Source organism: Leuresthes tenuis, unplaced genomic scaffold (assembly GCF_036924035.1).
Source record: "Leuresthes tenuis unplaced genomic scaffold, fLeuTen1.0.hap1 SCAF_14, whole genome shotgun sequence".
NCBI classification, from domain to species: Eukaryota; Metazoa; Chordata; class Actinopteri; order Atheriniformes; family Atherinopsidae; genus Leuresthes; species Leuresthes tenuis.
In genome coordinates this window covers 11,342,215-11,359,660 of record NW_027325368.1, presented here as the reverse complement: position 1 = coordinate 11,359,660, position 17,446 = coordinate 11,342,215, and the positions used below count along the sequence as shown (strand labels likewise).

General features: G+C 39.2%; 4 protein-coding genes across 4 annotated transcripts; 2 read left to right on the top strand and 2 right to left on the bottom strand.

The window, feature by feature from the left end:
- The first annotated feature begins 1,089 nt into the window (after nt 1-1,089).
- LOC140268651 (CCN family member 1-like) lies at nt 1,090-3,429 on the top strand. The gene is made up of 5 exons (XM_072363595.1): nt 1,090-1,471; nt 1,567-1,780; nt 1,868-2,215; nt 2,385-2,581; nt 2,679-3,429. The coding sequence occupies exons 1-5, from the start codon at nt 1,430-1,432 to the stop codon at nt 2,976-2,978; spliced, it is 1,101 nt and encodes a 366-aa protein (XP_072219696.1). The 5' UTR covers nt 1,090-1,429; the 3' UTR covers nt 2,979-3,429.
- A 1,668-nt stretch (nt 3,430-5,097) lies between these two features.
- Nucleotides 5,098-11,679, bottom strand: LOC140269040 (outer dense fiber protein 2-like). The gene is made up of 17 exons (XM_072364065.1): nt 11,626-11,679; nt 11,121-11,286; nt 10,875-10,992; nt 10,643-10,774; nt 10,390-10,464; nt 10,046-10,117; nt 9,836-9,952; nt 9,552-9,737; nt 9,359-9,468; nt 9,119-9,254; nt 8,783-8,893; nt 8,186-8,290; nt 7,639-7,797; nt 7,128-7,228; nt 6,884-7,046; nt 6,466-6,591; nt 5,098-6,331 (listed from the first exon to the last, which is right to left on the bottom strand). Exons 2-17 carry the CDS (start codon nt 11,276-11,278, stop codon nt 6,158-6,160), a joined length of 2,043 nt encoding a protein of 680 aa, XP_072220166.1. The 5' UTR covers nt 11,279-11,286; nt 11,626-11,679; the 3' UTR covers nt 5,098-6,157.
- Nucleotides 11,680-11,829: 150 nt separating this feature from the next.
- On the top strand, nt 11,830-14,387 carry ift22 (intraflagellar transport 22 homolog (Chlamydomonas)). Its single transcript, XM_072363596.1, has 5 exons — nt 11,830-12,092; nt 13,315-13,397; nt 13,489-13,572; nt 13,713-13,915; nt 13,993-14,387. The coding sequence occupies exons 1-5, from the start codon at nt 12,054-12,056 to the stop codon at nt 14,139-14,141; spliced, it is 558 nt and encodes a 185-aa protein (XP_072219697.1). The 5' UTR covers nt 11,830-12,053; the 3' UTR covers nt 14,142-14,387.
- A 14-nt stretch (nt 14,388-14,401) lies between these two features.
- LOC140268653 (ATP synthase subunit g, mitochondrial-like) lies at nt 14,402-16,225 on the bottom strand. The gene is made up of 3 exons (XM_072363597.1): nt 16,146-16,225; nt 15,731-15,891; nt 14,402-14,591 (listed from the first exon to the last, which is right to left on the bottom strand). Exons 1-3 carry the CDS (start codon nt 16,195-16,197, stop codon nt 14,493-14,495), a joined length of 312 nt encoding a protein of 103 aa, XP_072219698.1. The 5' UTR covers nt 16,198-16,225; the 3' UTR covers nt 14,402-14,492.
- Between the last annotated feature and the right edge of the window lie 1,221 nt (nt 16,226-17,446).

Genomic DNA, 17,446 nt, shown 5'->3' with positions numbered 1-17,446 from the left:
TTCAAGTGAAAAAGACATTAGTACATATACAATCATCATAAACAACAAAATTCCAATCAGCAAACATTTGCCATGTCCTGGTATGTTAAAAAACTAATTTACCTCCACTCTCTTGGCACAGCGTATTTCAAATTAAGAGTGTCTACAGACCTCATTAAGTAATTGCAATGAAAAAAAAATGTATTGAACAAGTTAGATTTGATATAGATTACATGAAAACTCAGGTAAAGTTTACATTTATTGCATGTAAACAATAGCCATGTTGATGTAAGTAATACATCTCAGAAGAGTTGGAAAGGGAGAGTCAAAAAGCAGGAAAGGTTTGTGGTACTAAGAAGAAACAGCTGAATGAACATGATGCAACCAGTAAGGTTATTTGGCAACAGGTCAGTCACATGATTAAAAAGAGCACCTTACAGAGACTGTATCTCAAAAGTATAGATGGGCAGAGATTCAGCAATCTGCTAAAAACTGCATCTACAAATTGTGGAATAATGTTCCTCAACATAAACTTTTTCTATCATCTTCTGTACATAGCATCATCAAAAGTTTCAGAGAACCTGGAGACATCTCTGTACTTAAGTGAATTGAAAACCAGTGTTGGATGCCCCATCATCTTCGAGCCCTCAGGCAGTAGTATTTTCAATCAAATAGCAAAAAGTCTCACTTTCAGCATTTTATATAATTGTTGTTTTTTGAGATTTGCAAATCATTGCGTTCTGTTTTTGTTTACATTTTTGCACAGTGTCCCAAGGTTTTGGAACTGGGATTGTAGACAACAGCCGTCAATGCCTCAAAAAAAAAATCATCTGGCGACGAAAAGTTGTGAAGACATATTCTTATAATACAGTGTTCAGGATTCTGTTATCACAATATCACTTCAGGATGTGATAATAAATATGTGTAATATATTCAACAGTCCCTTAAAAATGATAAATAATATCTGCTTGTATTAAAAAAATAAATGAATATTTAACAAAACAGGAGTTGACTAATTCACAGTGCATTTAACAATTAAATGCATTGCTTCAGTTTCCAGCAGTGTATGCCATTAAGCCATTAAACACTCTAAACTCTTATTTGTTATGTTCAAAGTAAACACTGCTTTGTTTCCACTTGACAGGAAAAAATATGTTGTTAAATTGCAGGGAAAGCGCCAGCAGAATGGAAGCTGTACGGGGTGGTTCTTGGCAGACTGACTGAAAGAAAAGGAGGGTGGGGGGGGGGACCTTCTGCTGGGATCATGGTAGGACGTGTAGAGAAGCATTCCTCTCATAGCTTTGGGACACCTCTTCAGCCTGTGTGCACGTCACATCTGCTGGGAGCGAATAAAAGGAGACGGACTCCACGAGAGAGAGAGACCAGCACTCATCAGCTCACTGCCAGCTCTGCTCCGTTGTTTTTTGCTCAGGAAAGTTAGCCTGTGAAGATGTGGAAAGTCTTTGCCCTTGTGATCCTGTGCTCTACCCTGGTGGGAATGTTTATGCTGCACATTCATAAGGTGTTCGATCAACTGTTGTGTAACAATTGCTTTTGGAGGTAAACTGAAGCTTTGTCTTTTCTCAGGTGTCAGCCTCATGCCCCACAGACTGCCAGTGTCCCCCTGAAGTCCCAGTATGTCCCACTGGAGTGAGTCTCCTTATGGATAGCTGTGGATGCTGCAAGGTTTGTGCACGGCAGCTCTTTGAAGACTGCAGCAAGACCCACCCGTGTGACAGCGCAAAGGGACTGGGGTGCAACTTCGGAAGTGGATTTGATTCAGTCAAAGGTGTCTGTCGAGGTACACTGATCTCCGCTCTACTCTCTAATTTAAACACCACTTTCCCCCCCTTTTCTACACCTAACTTTACCTGCTTGTCTTCAACAGCCAAATCAGATGGGAGAACTTGTGAGTTCAACAGCAGGATTTATCAGAATGGCGAAATCTTCCGTCCAAATTGTAAACACCAGTGCACTTGCATGGATGGTTCTGTTGGGTGCATCTCTCTGTGTCCTAATGAGCTCTCGCTGCCCAAACTGAGCTGTGTCAAGCCAAGGCGGGTCAAAGTACTGGGACAGTGCTGTGACCAACTCATCTGCCCTGAGAATGCAAAAACAGACAAGTCCATGAAGAGGAAGCACAATCGAAAGCACAGGAAAGACAAAACACCTGAAGATGACCTTACTAAAAAGAATGAGCTAGTGCCTGCGTGGGGAGAATTCGAATCTTTACACGGTGAGCAGCTTTCCACACTGTCCTGCTAATGAAACTTTTAAATTGTCTAAGAAATAACGAGATACGAAAAAATGTTAGCACACGTGCATCAGATGTCTTGATTTTTCTCGTTCAAATAGTTGTCGTGTCACCCTTTAAACCAGCTTAAGTGTTGTTTTCATCTGTACAGATGTCAGGAGTCATTCAAAGGGCCACATGCTTTCCAGAGGAGTCCAGTGTTTGCCTCAGACCACTGCCTGGTCACCCTGCTCCAGATCTTGTGGCACCGGTGTCTCCACCAGGTTGACCAATAACAATATCAAGTGCAAACTGTTGACAGAAACCCGGATCTGTGGGATCAAACCCTGCAAACTACACACCCCAAAGGTACACTTGGAACCCTTAATGTTCTGCATGGAGACCATAAAAATATTCTATTAATCATTTCTGTAACACACAAGTTTTGACATTTTCTCTTTTACAGAAAGCTGAAAAATGTAACCACACAGGAAAGGTCATCCATCCAGTTAAACTGTCCTACGCCGGCTGTCGCAGCCTGAGGAAGTTCCAGTCCAGGCACTGTGGGTCCTGCTCAGATGGGCGATGCTGCCGGCCTCACAGAACCCAAACAGTATCTGTCCATTTCCAATGCAAAAGTGGAGAGACCTTCAGGAGGAAGGTGATGATGACGGAGTCTTGCAAGTGTGATTTCAACTGCTCCAGCAGCAATGAAACGCCTCGTCTCTACAGACTTTTTAATGACATCCACAACATGAAACTGTAAAATAAAGCGTGACCTGAGAGGGACGCAGACGTAAGGTGCAAACATCAGTTTGGTGGACTTTAATTCAAGAGTTTGCTTCATAACATTGGAGCCTTGTGGTTTGCTTCTTTGTGAAGCTTCTTATTTTTGTAGTGAAACTCTATTTTCATTTTACATATTTACTCGTCTTGACAAAACTTGTAACACAACGGCATGAAAATTATGTAAGAAAATGACAGCAGCTTAATTTATAAGGATTGGTGTTACTTGCTTTGCCTAATGTATTGTTCTATTTAATACTTCTCATAAAATATTGTCATTCTGATCTTGCTACTGCTGCTCTTCTGCAAATCGTTGAAATGTGACAGCTTGTCACTTCATGTTTTGTATGTAAACAAGCCGACATACTGCATTTGTCAATTTTTTATGATCAAATTTCCTCAAATAAACACAAGGAAAACTACTGCCACATGTCAATACCTTACTTGACTCGAGTCTCAAGTCTTCGTCAATTAAAGGAGAAAAAACTAAATTTAGTTGTTGCAATAATCAAGAAGGCTGGAAATCCTCAGGCGGTCTGTTGCAACAGTGCTCGAGCAGAAATATAAGTTATACTTTATCTTCAGCATCTGGCTGACCCACTTTTGAGAGGACCTACATGTCAGTGAATACTTATGGGAATGACTGTAACGTAAACCCCTGAGTGGTTTTCCTGCCGCAAGGCAGATGGTGGGCACAAGCTTTAGAGTTCTTGTTTTATGAAGAAGTTATAGGCTTGTAAAGTTAATCTAAACTTTCCATATCATGCGGAATTAACATCTCCTCCTGCTGTCTTCCAAAAGTGAAAAAAATCAAAACGAGTAACATTAACTCAAGTGACTTTTTTTTTTTAAATACACGAAAGAGTGAAGCCTCTGTTTTTAATAATTTTCTCTGCAGAACTCAACCTCTTTAAAAAAAAAAAAAAAAAGAAACTTTTGTGAGCTACAACCTCAGGGTGTGCCCATCTCAGTACCGAATCGTGATATGAACCAAATTGCCAAAAGTCAGATGTAAGCATTTTTTGCTGCCAACAGCAGACTTGCGCAAATTCCCAAAGTGATCAACAGAATTACGTAAACAGGCAAGACCCTGGGAGCAAAGGAAAAACAGGGTACTGACGCACGCAGAGATGAAATGGTTCCATCTTCTGACAGGGAGCACAATAGAGCTCTGTCTCTGAGAACTTGAGGAGCCCTGCTTACTTAAGGGAATATGTCTGCTGCAAGAACATATCAAAGCCTTACAGAGGTCTGAACTCGCAGCAGTTTATTACCATAGAACCTGTAGGAAACCACAAGCAAGAGTGACAGGACAACAAGATTACGTTTTTTTTGTAAAACTGGGTAAACCAGCATATATGCCGGTCATTATGTTTGCCCCCGAGCCTCAGAAACACAAACTGTTCCATCATAAAAGCACAAAAACAGAGTTTGAAGTGCTTGGGAAACAGCCCAATGTTTCATGTACCTCTATAATTAAAATTTTTTAAACCTAAAGGCATAGACTTCACAACAGACAGCTAATCATTTAACTTTCAGGCTAATTGATCTCAGTCCAGCCGAGGCTAATAACAAAAAAAAAAAAGAGCACACACACAGCACTCCATCTCTCACACCACGGCTACAAAAACAGACATGCTTGAGTCAGTGAAATTAGCAGATTCACAATGATTCAAATAAAAGCAAACTTCAAAGATCAATTTTACAACGTTGCACCATCAAGGTTTTGGTCTGTTCTACGGCATGTAAACATGGTCCTGAAAAGTTTGTGAACCTTTAGCAATTTCAACATTTTAGCAATAACAATATGCATGAAAGGTATGTTTGCAAACCTTTGCTTACAGAATCAAGTGTCGGCCCTGAGTGCAGCCATAAATGTGACTAAAACAATTCAGGTAACTGTTGCTGAATATTGCACATCAGGCTGGAAAAGATTTGAACTCGTTTCTCCCTAAGGAACATTTCAGGCTCTGATGTTAGATGGTTGTGTCACATTAACCGCTCAGTTCAGGTCATTCAAAAGCTTTCTGTTTGTTATTATGTTCTCACTTAGCAAGCTGCAGACCGGAAAGCTTTTTCTCTGCAGCCCTGCTAAAGACACATTGTTCTCATGATGGTAGACTCATAACCATGAGCCAATGTGAGGAGTCTTTCGTTGCCCAGTTACGCTGAGTTTCTTTGCAACCTCTCAGACTGATTACACATGACACCGAGCAATCTTTGTTGAGCGACCTTTGCTGGGGAGAGAAATTTTCAGTCTCTCTGACTGGATCGGTGAAGTTGAAACTCTTAAAAAGTTTTTGTAACCTTTTTTCCGACCTGATGAGAAACGACTCGCACTTTTGCAGAGGTTATAAGAAACCTCCTTTGTCCGTTTTTAGGATACACATTTAAGTGTTGCAAAGATCAGACGTTAAACAAAACTGTTCATTGTTTAAAAGTTGCTTTCATCAATTCAAAATGTTTCATAAAAAAAAAAAAACAAGAAAAAAAACTTACATCTGGAGCAAATTGCAGAAAAATGACCTAAGTCCATAAAGCATTAGATACTCGTGGAAGGAGGGAAAACTTCCCCTGAGTGAAACATTAATTATCATCATCTGAAAGCTTCTTTTATCTTCTGATAAATAATTCAGTCTCTGGGACATTAATTATTAGACTTTCAACTAATAAACTATTTCGCACATTGCCATGAGAAGTAGGCCTTTGCAATCCTTAACTTACTCCTGAAAAGGGGAAATGATTATCTAAAAATACGACCAGGTCTACTCAAAGTTTAGGCTAAAATGAACATTTACGCAACGAGCTCATAGCCCCAAGGAAAGAAATAGCACCGTGAGTTTATGGTCCAAGATGTTTTAAAAACATCATGCAGCAGTTTTTTGGACCCAAGCTAAAACAACTATCAAAACCTCTAATTAAAACAGAGAATATCTCTGATCCCTGGAAAAATTCTAACTGTCAGCTCAGCTAAATGTAAGGGTTCCTATCCAAAGACAGCTAAAATCTGACCAACAAAAAAAAGAAAAAAAAAGGGAAGATGGCTTTTAGTTCCCAGAGAAAACTGTCTAAATTCTTGTCTCCCTTCTCATTTCAAATGAGTTTTAGAAAAGTTACAGATCACAGAATATAAATAAAGATCCTTAATGCAAACCTTCATCATTTCAAAAAATATGAAGATCCAAAAGTTGACGTTTGTGGCCCATCATCAAACATAGTCTTGTAAGAGTTTTTAAGGAAATCGATGTAGTTCTGAATGCTTCGTTTGTGGCTCTCTGATTGGTCCAGGCTGAGCTGCAGGTCCTTCAGACGCATTTCAAACTGTTTCTCTGTCTGTAGATTAAGAGACAGGCAGACAATACATTTCATTTGGTATTTAATGAACGCTAAAAACCTCCTGATTTACATGAAAAAAAGGCTTCATGACATTTATATGCTTTCAATATTTACGGAAGCATGACACTCACAGTTTGCTTGCTCTGGCGAAGAAGCCTCAGCTCGTTATCCCTTCTGCTCTTCTCGGCTTCCAACTCCAGGAGTTTGTTCTGAAGGGCCTCTTCTCGGGAAGCAGCCTGGTCTTTTACCTTGCAGACCTGCACAAATGGTGAAAAATGCCCAATATTAGACAGAGAGAGTGACGCACATCATAGCTTGCTTGAAGGAAGCTTTGGGTCTTCCAGTCTTGTTTGACGATGCAAGAAAAGGTTATTTGTACTTGTGGTACCTGATTAATTGCTAACATTTCGCAGCTCAACATACTAACTACCATAAAAAGAGACAAGAATTCCTGTTTGGAATTATATTTTAACAAAAAAATAAAATAAAACATCTGTCGTTGATCCACTGATACTCAGACATCAGTGGAGACATCATTTTGAAGTGCACCTGCAGTCTGACGTCTGATAAAGCTGCTTCGAGCTGCCGGCTCAGAGCCTGACACTCTGATGAGCGCTGATCCAGCTGCCGGGTGCTGTAGCTGAGAGCTTCCTCCTGAATTGTGAGCCTCCGTATGAGCTCTGTGTTCTCCTGCTGCAGCTCGTCTGTCTTCCTGCAAACACAAGAATGGTTAAATGCTGCTTATATCAAAATTTGCACGCAGTAAGCAAACTTTTGATAACTGGTCTCTTACTTTCGAAGCGAGTCCATTTTTTCCTTTAGCTTTAAATTGGCCTCATGAACAGACGCTTTCATCTCTGCAGATGATCTCAAGAGATTAGATTGATTGTCCGCCTGAAAATGAAACACGCCAAATTCAAAGTCATACGCTCCGGGTGTAAACACATGCTGAAGAAAGGATGATGCATCACATGCAAAGGTGATTACAACACCAAATAATAAAATGCGGTCTGTCACAGTCTTGAAAACACAATGTTGACAGTTTTCAAGTCATGAAGCCAACATTTCTGTGAGAAACTGAATGGGACTCAAACAACACAAGACACTCACAAATGGGCACTTTGGTAGACGCTGAACTGAAGTCAGGGTTTTGTTTTTGGTAATCACAAACATCAAAACTCACAACAGGACCAGAGAGCAAAACGCACCAGACACACGGCACTGTACTACCACCTAGTGGTCAGATGTGGGAAAATAACTTTTGCATTTAACATGCGCTGACCGCGACAACTCGTGTTGCACACCTTAACCTGGAGTTGCTTAATGGACTCTGACATTTCTGAGCACTGCCTTTCCGAACGTTGCAGGTTCTCCTGGCACTCGAGGAGCCTCTGCTCAGCTGCACTCAGTAACTCAGGGTAAGCCTTTAGCTCCTCCACACGCCCCTGCAGCTCCTGCCTCACCTGGGCTCCAGAGGAAGGGTAGCAGCGGGAGTGAGGTTTTGGGAATAGACACAGTATTAACTGAAATATTCACAACACGTCTCAAAAGAGATGCTCGCAGATGTGCAGAATGCGTCAAACGTGCAAAATGTGGCATTTTTCGAGCACAAGTTTTGATGCCCAGAATTTAGGTCGGTGAGGTTTGACAAAACGCATGCAGGTTCAGGCGGTTGTGCAGCTGACTAAGAAACCTGACAGCAAACTGACTGGCCATTCATCACAAGAAAGAGAGATGCAGAACTTGAAATGCATGAAAAAGTGCTCGCAGTATGTTAGAATGAGTTTTTAAACCAGCTGCTAGTCCTCATTTAGCTCAAAGCATTAAGAAATTGAGGAACAGGGGAGGTACCTTGTCGACTTCTGTCTCTTTCCCATCTCGTATCTTTTCGGTCTCTCTTAAAAGGTTTGAATATCTCATTTTTACATCATCAATCTCAGCCTCAAGTTCTGTAACCTAGAAAAAGACAAAAAAAAAAAAAAAGCAGATTATGATAAAACCTGCAGTGCTCTGCTACACGTTCTCTCATAAAACCACAGCCAATTTCAGGCCTCAGCAAGTAAAACACTTGATGATATAGCATTCACTAGAATTAATAATTATAAATAATAATTCACTATAAACATAATCCTCTTTGAAAAACACTGCTCTCTAACTGTTTCAGATAGGGTGAGTGTTAGAAGTGCACGAGAATTAATGGTTAATGATGAAGTAGGAAAGATAAAAGGAGTAGAAATAAAATATCAAGAGTCTAGTTTGCAAGCAATGTGTCCAATGCCTTCTTCCCCACAATGTTTTCATATCTATTCAAAAAGCCTCTTAACAGTTGTTATCTGGGAGTCTTTTTCCAGATAACTCTCCTTGAGAAAAATGTTCACATATTGTAGCTTTTTCTCCGCTTCAGAGTCTGTTTTCTTGCCAGCTGGTTTAAATTAAGAGAAAGCAAACCTGGTACTGGCATTGTTCAACTTGACGTTTCCTTTCTTGACAGACAATCTTCTCCTCTACGAGGGCAGACTCACAATCAGCAAGCTGCTGCTCCAGCCGACCCAATGAAGCCTGCAACCACACGCGTGACAGAATGAAAATCAGCGAGAGCACGCTTTGCTTATTCTTAAGTATCATGGTTTATTTCTCCAGTGAAAATTACATTAAAACTGGAGAAAGGGTCACCAGCGAGCCATTAGCAATTAGCACAAAAGACTTTACATTTCAATCTAAAACAGCGGAGGTGTTTTTACACCCTCTGTGGCTCTTACATGCCAGCTGTTCTGCACCGCCTACCTTGAGAGTTGCATTACTGACACGAAGGTCTCCATTGTCCGCCTTGAGCTTGTCAATCCTTTGCACCGTGGCTTCATTAGCTACAGTTAGCTCATCTTTCTTTTTCTGCAACCTCCGTGTCAAGTCTGCAACTTCACTTAGATGGAGATCAACAACTCGTCAGTCAAACTTGTCTCACATGCATACTGATGTGTACTCTGTACTACAATGAGCAGTGTGTGTCACATGGAAACAACCAACCTTTTCAGCAAGTCTACATGAGCGATAAGTTTTTCTTTCTCATCAGTCATCTGCTCCTTCTTTTGTCTCCAGGAGTTATTCTCTAAATGGGCTTTGGCCAACTGAGCATCCTGTGTGTAAACGTAAGATCCTGATCCGTCATGGTGTAAAAAGAAGTTGAAATCCAGTAATCTGAGACATTTTGACTTCATACCTTTTCCTTCAACTGTGCATAGCACTTGTCTATGGCAGCTTCAAACCTCTGAGCTCTCAGTTTGTGTGCTCGAGTCCCTTTCTTAAGAGATTCTTTGTCCCGTGCTGCCTTCTCAGTCACAGAGGCGATGGATGCTTTCAGACCGTCAATCTCCAGCTTCTGTTGTGTAAGAGTTCTCTCAAGAGTCTAGAAAACACCACGAGCCAACACACGTTCAGGATAGTTTTAAACATTCATAAAGCTGATTCTTTATGGAGCTTTGGGCTAATAAAGAGAAGCCGTACCCTTAACTGCACAGTCAGACGATTGTTGTCAGCTTCCTTGTTGCGCAGATTACTTTGCAGGCGAGCACGAGTTTCCTCCACAGACTTGGTCATGTGAACTGCGCTTTTTATGTTCTCCTGCGGAAGCCAATAATGAGGATGCGTTCAAAGTAAACGCTTTCATTAATATGCAACAACATCTGTATGTAAAAACGAAAAATCAGAGGTCACCTGCTCTTCTCTCCGCAGATCCATCAGGTCATCGATCCTTTTTTCAGTCTCCCTCAAATTTCTTTTTAGATGCTTGTGGAAAGGAACGAACAATCAGCACAAGGCACGAAACTTACATTTCTATCCATTCAGGACATCAACAAAAAAAAAGATTTTCTTATATTCCTCAAATTTGACAAACCTTTGAGCTATATCTTTTTGTGCATCATCCAAACAACTACAACGTATTAAAGATTAAACCTTAAGATTGACTGTTTTCACAGTCAAATCTTAAATCATGCTCTCATAACTTATTTAGAATTTATTTAGCATTAGGCATTGCATAAATGTGATAAAGCAGTCACCTCATTTTCAATTTCAGCCTGTGTGATCTTATCTAGCAAGATGTCAATCCGTTGTTCTGCATCAATCCGTTTAGTCTATTGGGGGAAAAAGGGTTAGCTGTTAAAAAAAGGATTAGACAACAATAAAAACAGAATTTCACACATTTCCAGGAGGCGCTTAAGGCAAAGAGTTTCATTTGCATGTCTAAAGTTCATGCACTACTACCATGAAAAGTCCATGTCCCTGAGACTTTTTGTTTTTTTAACGACCAACCTCTGTATCTTGGAGTTGTTTCATCTTCTGTCGTACAGACTTATTCATTTGTCTAAAATCCTCCAACTTTTCCAGCAAAAGTCCTCTCTGTCTTGAAATTTGGCGCTTGTCTTTGGCAGACTGTCCTGAATCCTAAACAGACAGGGAGCATACATTTAATAGAGAAAAACGTGTTGGGGTTTTTGGGTTGTTTAAGTCCAAGCTGAAGGACGCAAAATTGCAGGAGGCATACAGCAAATTCGTCTTCCATTGCATCTTTAAAAGACACAAGTTGTATTGCAGCAGAGTTGGCAGCTGCTTCGGCATCAATCAGTAGTTTCAAGAAAGGACTTTTCCTGCCGTCTCCATGGCTACATGAAAGATAAAAAAGAAAGAAAAAAACAAACAGTTTTAGGTCAATATGATTGTAGTTCGTGGTGATTTTTAGCCATAGAGATTAGTCTACATGATCAAATGTTTATGTCTGACAGGACCTCACCAACTGATCTCAGACTCTGCTCTTGTCTGCAGACTGCCTTGTGTCCTGCTCCATCTCCCCGGCTCATGGCTGCTGTCTAAATCACCACGACTCATGGCAAGATCCTCCCTGGAACTGAAACCAAGAGGGAGACTCTGGAGCTCACCCTCTGGAGACATGCGTCGTACTACCAACACAACAGACAATAACAGTTAGTATAAACACAGAAGAAAGGGCTCGGAGTCCACACTAAAGGGGATAAAATAAGTTTTGATACACTACACAGCCTAGTTATAATATAATATCATTACTCGAGTCAGAAAGCCAGAAGGCAATCAAGTCAACAAGCTTACTCCATAGCAACAGACGAGGTCATTCGGATAAGCTTTACGTTACACTGAACACAGAAGGAGTTTTTGTGATTTCAGCGAACAGACAAAGTCACTCTTAAATCCTTTGTGATTAATTGGAGTTGAAACTCTGTCCCCAACAAAATTATGTCACTGAAAATATGAATATTACTCACGTTTTCGCTTTGTGTCTATTGTGAATAAGCCCACACCAAAGTGGAAAGACACTCTTTAAACTTCAAAGCTGATTGGGTAGCTTTTAAGCAACGTCACAACACTACTGGCTGTTGATTAGTTCCTTCAGGTCAGAGTAGGCGGGACTAGATTTGACTGGAGTTTCAAACAGCCAATGAACAGGACAAAGCAGAGGCACTGTCTGCAACCATAGAAACGATGCGGAAGTTTACTGCCACGGTACGTCTGTTTTCAGAAAATATCAACGAAGGAAGCTCATTTTGTCATTTCAGTTGCCTCTAATTGGAATTCCAGCACACTGTTTATATATAGACTCATTCGTTTACATAAGTGCTAAAGCTTTGCATTGCAGAAGCTTCTTCAGTTTAAGTTAGCTGGACAGCTAATGCTCGGTTTCCAGTGAGTAAAGATGTTCAAAGCAAAGGTACTCTTTGTTGGTCCTAATGAGGTAAGAAAATGTTTAAATGTTAAACTCTTATTTGCCAATACGAACTTCATTATCAACTGTTAAAGTAACGTTAACCATGTTAACTACTGGTGCTGCCGCAGATAGTATACTTCAATGTTCAACTGAAAATTCACATTTGTGGTAAATAAACACTCTTGTTTAATGCTGTTCGCTTAATTGTTCTCAATTTTATATGATTTATGGGCAGATACTTAAAGATACGCATGTTTTGATGGATAATTTTTTATCTTAGCAATTTCTGACCTTTGATATTCATCTTGTGGTTTTATGATTCATTAGGGCGTTCTCTTTTCACTTAAATTTTTTGTGTAATCCTTATGTTTTTGTCAAATGTATATATGTGTAGGGTGACACCTGTGCTGATAGCCAGGACGTGAAAAGTGATTGTTGATCCCAGTCAGACTTATTTCTGGTAAAAGAAAGGTTATGAGAATAATAATGATAAAATTGTTGTAAAACGGTGTTATGGAGCCAACAAAACAAAACAAGTATCATAGGTGTGCCGACATCTCAGTGTATCTAAAGAAGTTTTAGATTAACTAGGGTGTGTGTACATAGAGTAACCAGATGCAGGTTAAAGGACTTGTAGTTGAATCATTTGTTTTAGCCAGCGTGGAAATGTGGTGTTTTTGAATATCAAATCAAGTTAGTCTTTGGTTTCTTTATGGGTGCTCAACTGACCTCCATCTGTGATCCAGGTATACATCTAATTCTAAAATGCAATTTATTTCACAAGTGGCAGTTTAATCATTATGTGCTGTTATGTTACTTTACGATGAAGAAGAAGAAAAAAAACCTTAGCCATGTGAGAGAAATGCTGCGTAAGAATTCTGTATTATTTCTTTAATAAATAATCTTAAATAATAAGTAAATTTATTATTATTATTATTTTGTTAGTTTCCTGCTATGACAGGTTAATACAGTACATGCCTCACAGACTGAAAAATGACTATTGGCAAACAAATTATGATAAATACATATATATTACCCAGCAGCCTTGAGGAACTACAGTGTACTGTGCAGGTAATTATTTACTATGTCAGAAGTAATTTAAATACATACATCAGCCTATCTTAACTACATCTGTCAGGCAAGAATAACAAAGGAAACTTTGGAGTAAAAAAAAAACCACCAGTGTACCCTGGCAAATGCAAAAGAAAAAAGATATTTGAATAAAACCACCTGTCTGCCTGTCTTTCAGAGTGGAAAAACTGTTCTTGCAAATTTTCTTTCCGACACAACCGAAAACGTGGGTGGCGAGTACAGACCTACTCAAGGAGTCAGGTACAGACCCTTTGTGACAACTGTAAAGCTTTCCAAGCGATTATTTATAAATTATATTCTTTTCAACTAAATGACCTTCTACTGCCTTAAGGATACTGGAATTTGAATCACAACCTGAAGGCAGTGGTGGCAAGACATGTGAGGTAGAACTTTGGGACTGTTCGGGAGATTTTAAGTAAGTTTATCATCATAACCTCGTTTATAAAAGGCATTATTAGTCTTTCAGTTTTACTGAAAAAGTCTTCTTTCCCATGTTCTGCCTGTCTTATATTGTACAATGCCCAGATGTAAATACAGTATATTTTCTTCCTGCAGATTTGAATCATGCTGGCCTGCACTCATGAAGGACTGCAGTGGTGTGGTGATCATTTTTAATCCTGATGTTCCAAGTCACCTCAAAGAAATCGAGACGTGGCACTCCATGTTCATCTCCTCTCAAAGCTTGCAGGACAAACAGTGTCTGCTCATAGCTCACCACAAGCCTGGCAGTGAAGTAGAAGACGGACGGCTGCCTTTAGGTAACCTTGCTGTGGGCCTGCTACTTGACACATTATTACTTTTCTAGTCTAACATGTTCCCTCTTTTTTTCATGCAGCGTCAAATCTGAGCAGACTGCCACTTATTCACTCCAATTTGGAGGGGGAGCCAGAAGACTTGAGGCATGCTTTCTGCAGATACTTGGGAAACGTTGTAAATGTTATGTCGGAGAGTCGAGAGCGAGAGGAGATGTCCATCATTACATAGCAGTAAAATCTGGAAAACATGCATCTAATTGAAAATGTAAATTGTTTGCATCTGTGGTGTATCAAGTTGTTACAACATCTTCACCATCAATCAGCTGTGCATGACATAATCCAAACCCTGTTCAACTCTAAAACACTTCACTACTTTTCGGTGCCTCTATTAATTTTTGGTTGATCTGCTGCACTTTTGAAAGTCTCTTTGTGAATAAAATGTGACCCAGTTTAGTCTGACAGTTGATACCCAAGAGGAATAAAATTAGCTTCTTTTCTGATTACAAATTGCTTTTTATTTACAAATTAAGTAGGAATTGTCCGGAATGTGATGTGTAAAAACACAGTACAAGTTCATTATTCAGACATCATATCCAATTATGCCTCCTTTGCCAATGCACTCTCCAATGAAGAACCACATCAGCACCTCGGTGGTCACGAGTCCATTCCTCAAGGCATCCTACAAAAAAAACAATAAAAAAAAACAGTAAACTACTTTAATGACAGTGATCCAGAAGTAGAGAATAAGTTGTAATACTTTGAATTTACACAAGCCTAATAATACATATACACGTTTCTTCATTAGAAAACGCAATCAGTCCACAGCCTGATGCCTTACCCAGTCAGAATGTTTAATGCAGGTTTTCCAAAAGAATCCCTACTCACTCTCCTAAAATTCTTCTTGTCATCTATTAAAAGCCAGCGGACAAGACATGGGAGCTCCAACGAAAGCTGAAAACGCTAGCTTTAATCTGAAATCACATTATCAAGGAGCTGCTGCTGGCTACATGATGATGCAACGACAGCTTGTTTGAGAATATCGAAAAAAATGTTTTTGGGGGCTACAAGTTCGACCTAAGTGGATAATTGGCACCTCTGTCAATGAAAAATGGCAGTTTTAGTGAGGAAAATTGTGATCAGGGGGCTTTTTAGTTGAGTTGCATTCCTTTTTGAAATTTTTGTTTTGCATATAGCACTGATTGTACCTGTATTGTAAAATGCTTCGCATCAATCAAACCTCAGCTTTCCAGCAGTATGTCAGGTGTGTGCATACTTCACAGCATTTGTGCAGAGGAGCTGAATTATTTATAAAACTGTTGATCATTCTTTCTTAAGAAGTTGCACCGCTCGTGTCTGTTTATCACATAATTGTACAGATAGACATTTGAGTTAAGCCATCAGTTAAAACTGTATTTCTAAAAAAATAAGACCAACCTTTCTTACCTGCCAGCATTTAGGTGATGAGACAATCTAACAGTCAGTGTGTTGCATTTAGCTTTTCTTTGCACATTTTTCATGTTTTAAGGTCAGTTCTGACTTTCTCATTCACTAGATTATTAAAAGCTAGTATATTATTAGTTATTATTAAAGCTGAGTAATAATCCTTTATTAGCAAACACACACAACCAAAAAAGAAAACTAATAAAAAAATTGTTGAGCATTGAACTCCCTCAGCTCCAAGAATGAAAGTTCATAAATGAAAGCAGGGCTACTTCATGCAGAGTAAAGCTAGTCAAAGAAGTCTGCCTCACTTTGGTGGAAAAAGCTCAGTGCAGCGTTAACTCACAACTACAAGAGCCACAAAGACCTCAAACTCACTTTAACCGTGGTTTGTCCCATGCGTCCCGACTGAAAGCTCTTGATCAGACCTGATGCAGCCTCCATGGCTTTGGGGATCTCAGCGGGAGACGGAGGGACCAGCTCCACCCGAGCATAGTGCCAAAAGGTCGCGAGTCGGGGTTTGGAGTATGTGACAGCGGCTGCAATGACACTCAGACTACATTATCTAAAGAAGGAGCAACAAAGTCAAACGACCACTTAAGAGAGCAATAGAAAGTGTCCAAGTTCGTGCAAAAAACCCGCTGCAGGTTTAGCTGCTGTTCTAACACCTGAGGTAAAGTCAGAGGTCACAGCGAACCTTTGCAGCTGTAACAGATACAAACAGTTGTTTTCACTAACCTACTATACAGTTGTATAAAATAAAAAAAGAAAGAAAAATGGTTGCAATACTTACCACCAACTAAAGTGGGTACTTTGGCGACGAACTTCTGAACTTTCTGAGCCATAGCAAAGTCCTCCCATGAAAATACGCAGAACAAGGAGGAAGAAGAAGAAGAAGAAAAGTGGCTTCCGGGTCGTTGATTTAAAGATGAAATGCAAGAGCCACGATGGAATAACGTTTCACTGACTTGGAGTAAATACAGAACTAGATGAAACGCTCTGAACTCATTTTCTATCATTTCCCCGACAGTTTGTACCCAAAATACAGATTTGTTGGCTGAGTTTAAACTTTTGAGAGGTATTTAGTGGGAAAGGGGGTAATAAAAAACAAAATTAAATACTTCTATTTATTTTCTGCTGCTTTTCATTAATCACATGCATACTTCAACTTTAAACTTCTAATTTAAACTGCATGTATATGTTATACATTATGTTATTATATACCTGCTTTCTCATACTTACATTTCATTCAACAGTTTAATGCTCTAGGTAAATTATATTTTCACTCTATTAATAGTCTTTTTATATAAAAATGCGTATTGATAATGAAAGAAATGAAATACATTGTATGTACTACGTATAAATAAATAAGTAAATATGCAAATAAATAAATAAAACATAAATAAATACACACACACATATATATATATACATATCATTTATTGAAAACATTTTTAGAGGCAAAGCAAGGCAACCTTGTACAGAAGTTTTATAAAGTGTGTTGAACACGGTGAAGACATACTCAAAACAACAAACAAGAAATTGCAACAGAGAAACCAAAACTTTACCGTAATCCAAGCATAGGAGGCAACTCCATAGTTGACTCAGTGAATTGACTTAAATAAATCTTATACTAAATGCATGAAAATAGTTTTACTTTTGACTTATTTACACTAACTCATTATGTATTTTAGATTTACTGACACATGCTGGTGTTGTGTTTCCTCTGAAAAAGAGTCTGGTTGTTCGTGTATTGTTTGAAAGTGATATAAGAAGAGAGGTATAAAAGACAGAAACAAAATGCCTACATTTTTTGTAAAGCGGTACGTGTGCGTGCATGTAGCTTTTGTTTATTACGTGGGTGACTGAATTAGTACTCGCTGTCCTCTGACTCACCCTACAGCCCACTTTAAGTAAGAAAAAATGGCATGGTGCAAAAACAAACATGAATGGAGGTGGGGAGGGGACTGCATTTCCAAGACAAACAACAACCACAGGTGTAATCTATTTATAGTTTTACCTTATACATAAATAATGATCTGAATATATACATATATATACAGCATTTATATATATATATGTACTTGGATATAC

Coding starts and splice junctions, on each gene's coding strand:
- LOC140269040 (XM_072364065.1), bottom strand. CDS start 11,278: ATGTCTCCAGAGGGTGAGCTCCAGAGTCTCCCTCTTGGTTTCAGTTCC. Junction 10,993..11,120: donor GCAGAGTCTGAGATCAGTTG/GTGAGGTCCTGT, acceptor TCTTTCATGTAG/CCATGGAGACGGCAGGAAAA. Junction 9,469..9,551: donor ATGCACAGTTGAAGGAAAAG/GTATGAAGTCAA, acceptor GTTTACACACAG/GATGCTCAGTTGGCCAAAGC.
- LOC140268653 (XM_072363597.1), bottom strand. CDS start 16,197: ATGGCTCAGAAAGTTCAGAAGTTCGTCGCCAAAGTACCCACTTTAGTT. Junction 15,892..16,145: donor AGTACCCACTTTAGTTGGTG/GTAAGTATTGCA, acceptor GTGTCATTGCAG/CCGCTGTCACATACTCCAAA. Junction 14,592..15,730: donor TGGGACAAACCACGGTTAAA/GTGAGTTTGAGG, acceptor TTTTTTTTGTAG/GATGCCTTGAGGAATGGACT.
- LOC140268651 (XM_072363595.1), top strand. CDS start 1,430: ATGTGGAAAGTCTTTGCCCTTGTGATCCTGTGCTCTACCCTG. Junction 1,472..1,566: donor TGATCCTGTGCTCTACCCTG/GTGGGAATGTTT, acceptor GTCTTTTCTCAG/GTGTCAGCCTCATGCCCCAC. Junction 1,781..1,867: donor AGTCAAAGGTGTCTGTCGAG/GTACACTGATCT, acceptor TGTCTTCAACAG/CCAAATCAGATGGGAGAACT.
- ift22 (XM_072363596.1), top strand. CDS start 12,054: ATGTTCAAAGCAAAGGTACTCTTTGTTGGTCCTAATGAG. Junction 13,398..13,488: donor AGACCTACTCAAGGAGTCAG/GTACAGACCCTT, acceptor TACTGCCTTAAG/GATACTGGAATTTGAATCAC. Junction 13,573..13,712: donor GACTGTTCGGGAGATTTTAA/GTAAGTTTATCA, acceptor TTCTTCCTGCAG/ATTTGAATCATGCTGGCCTG.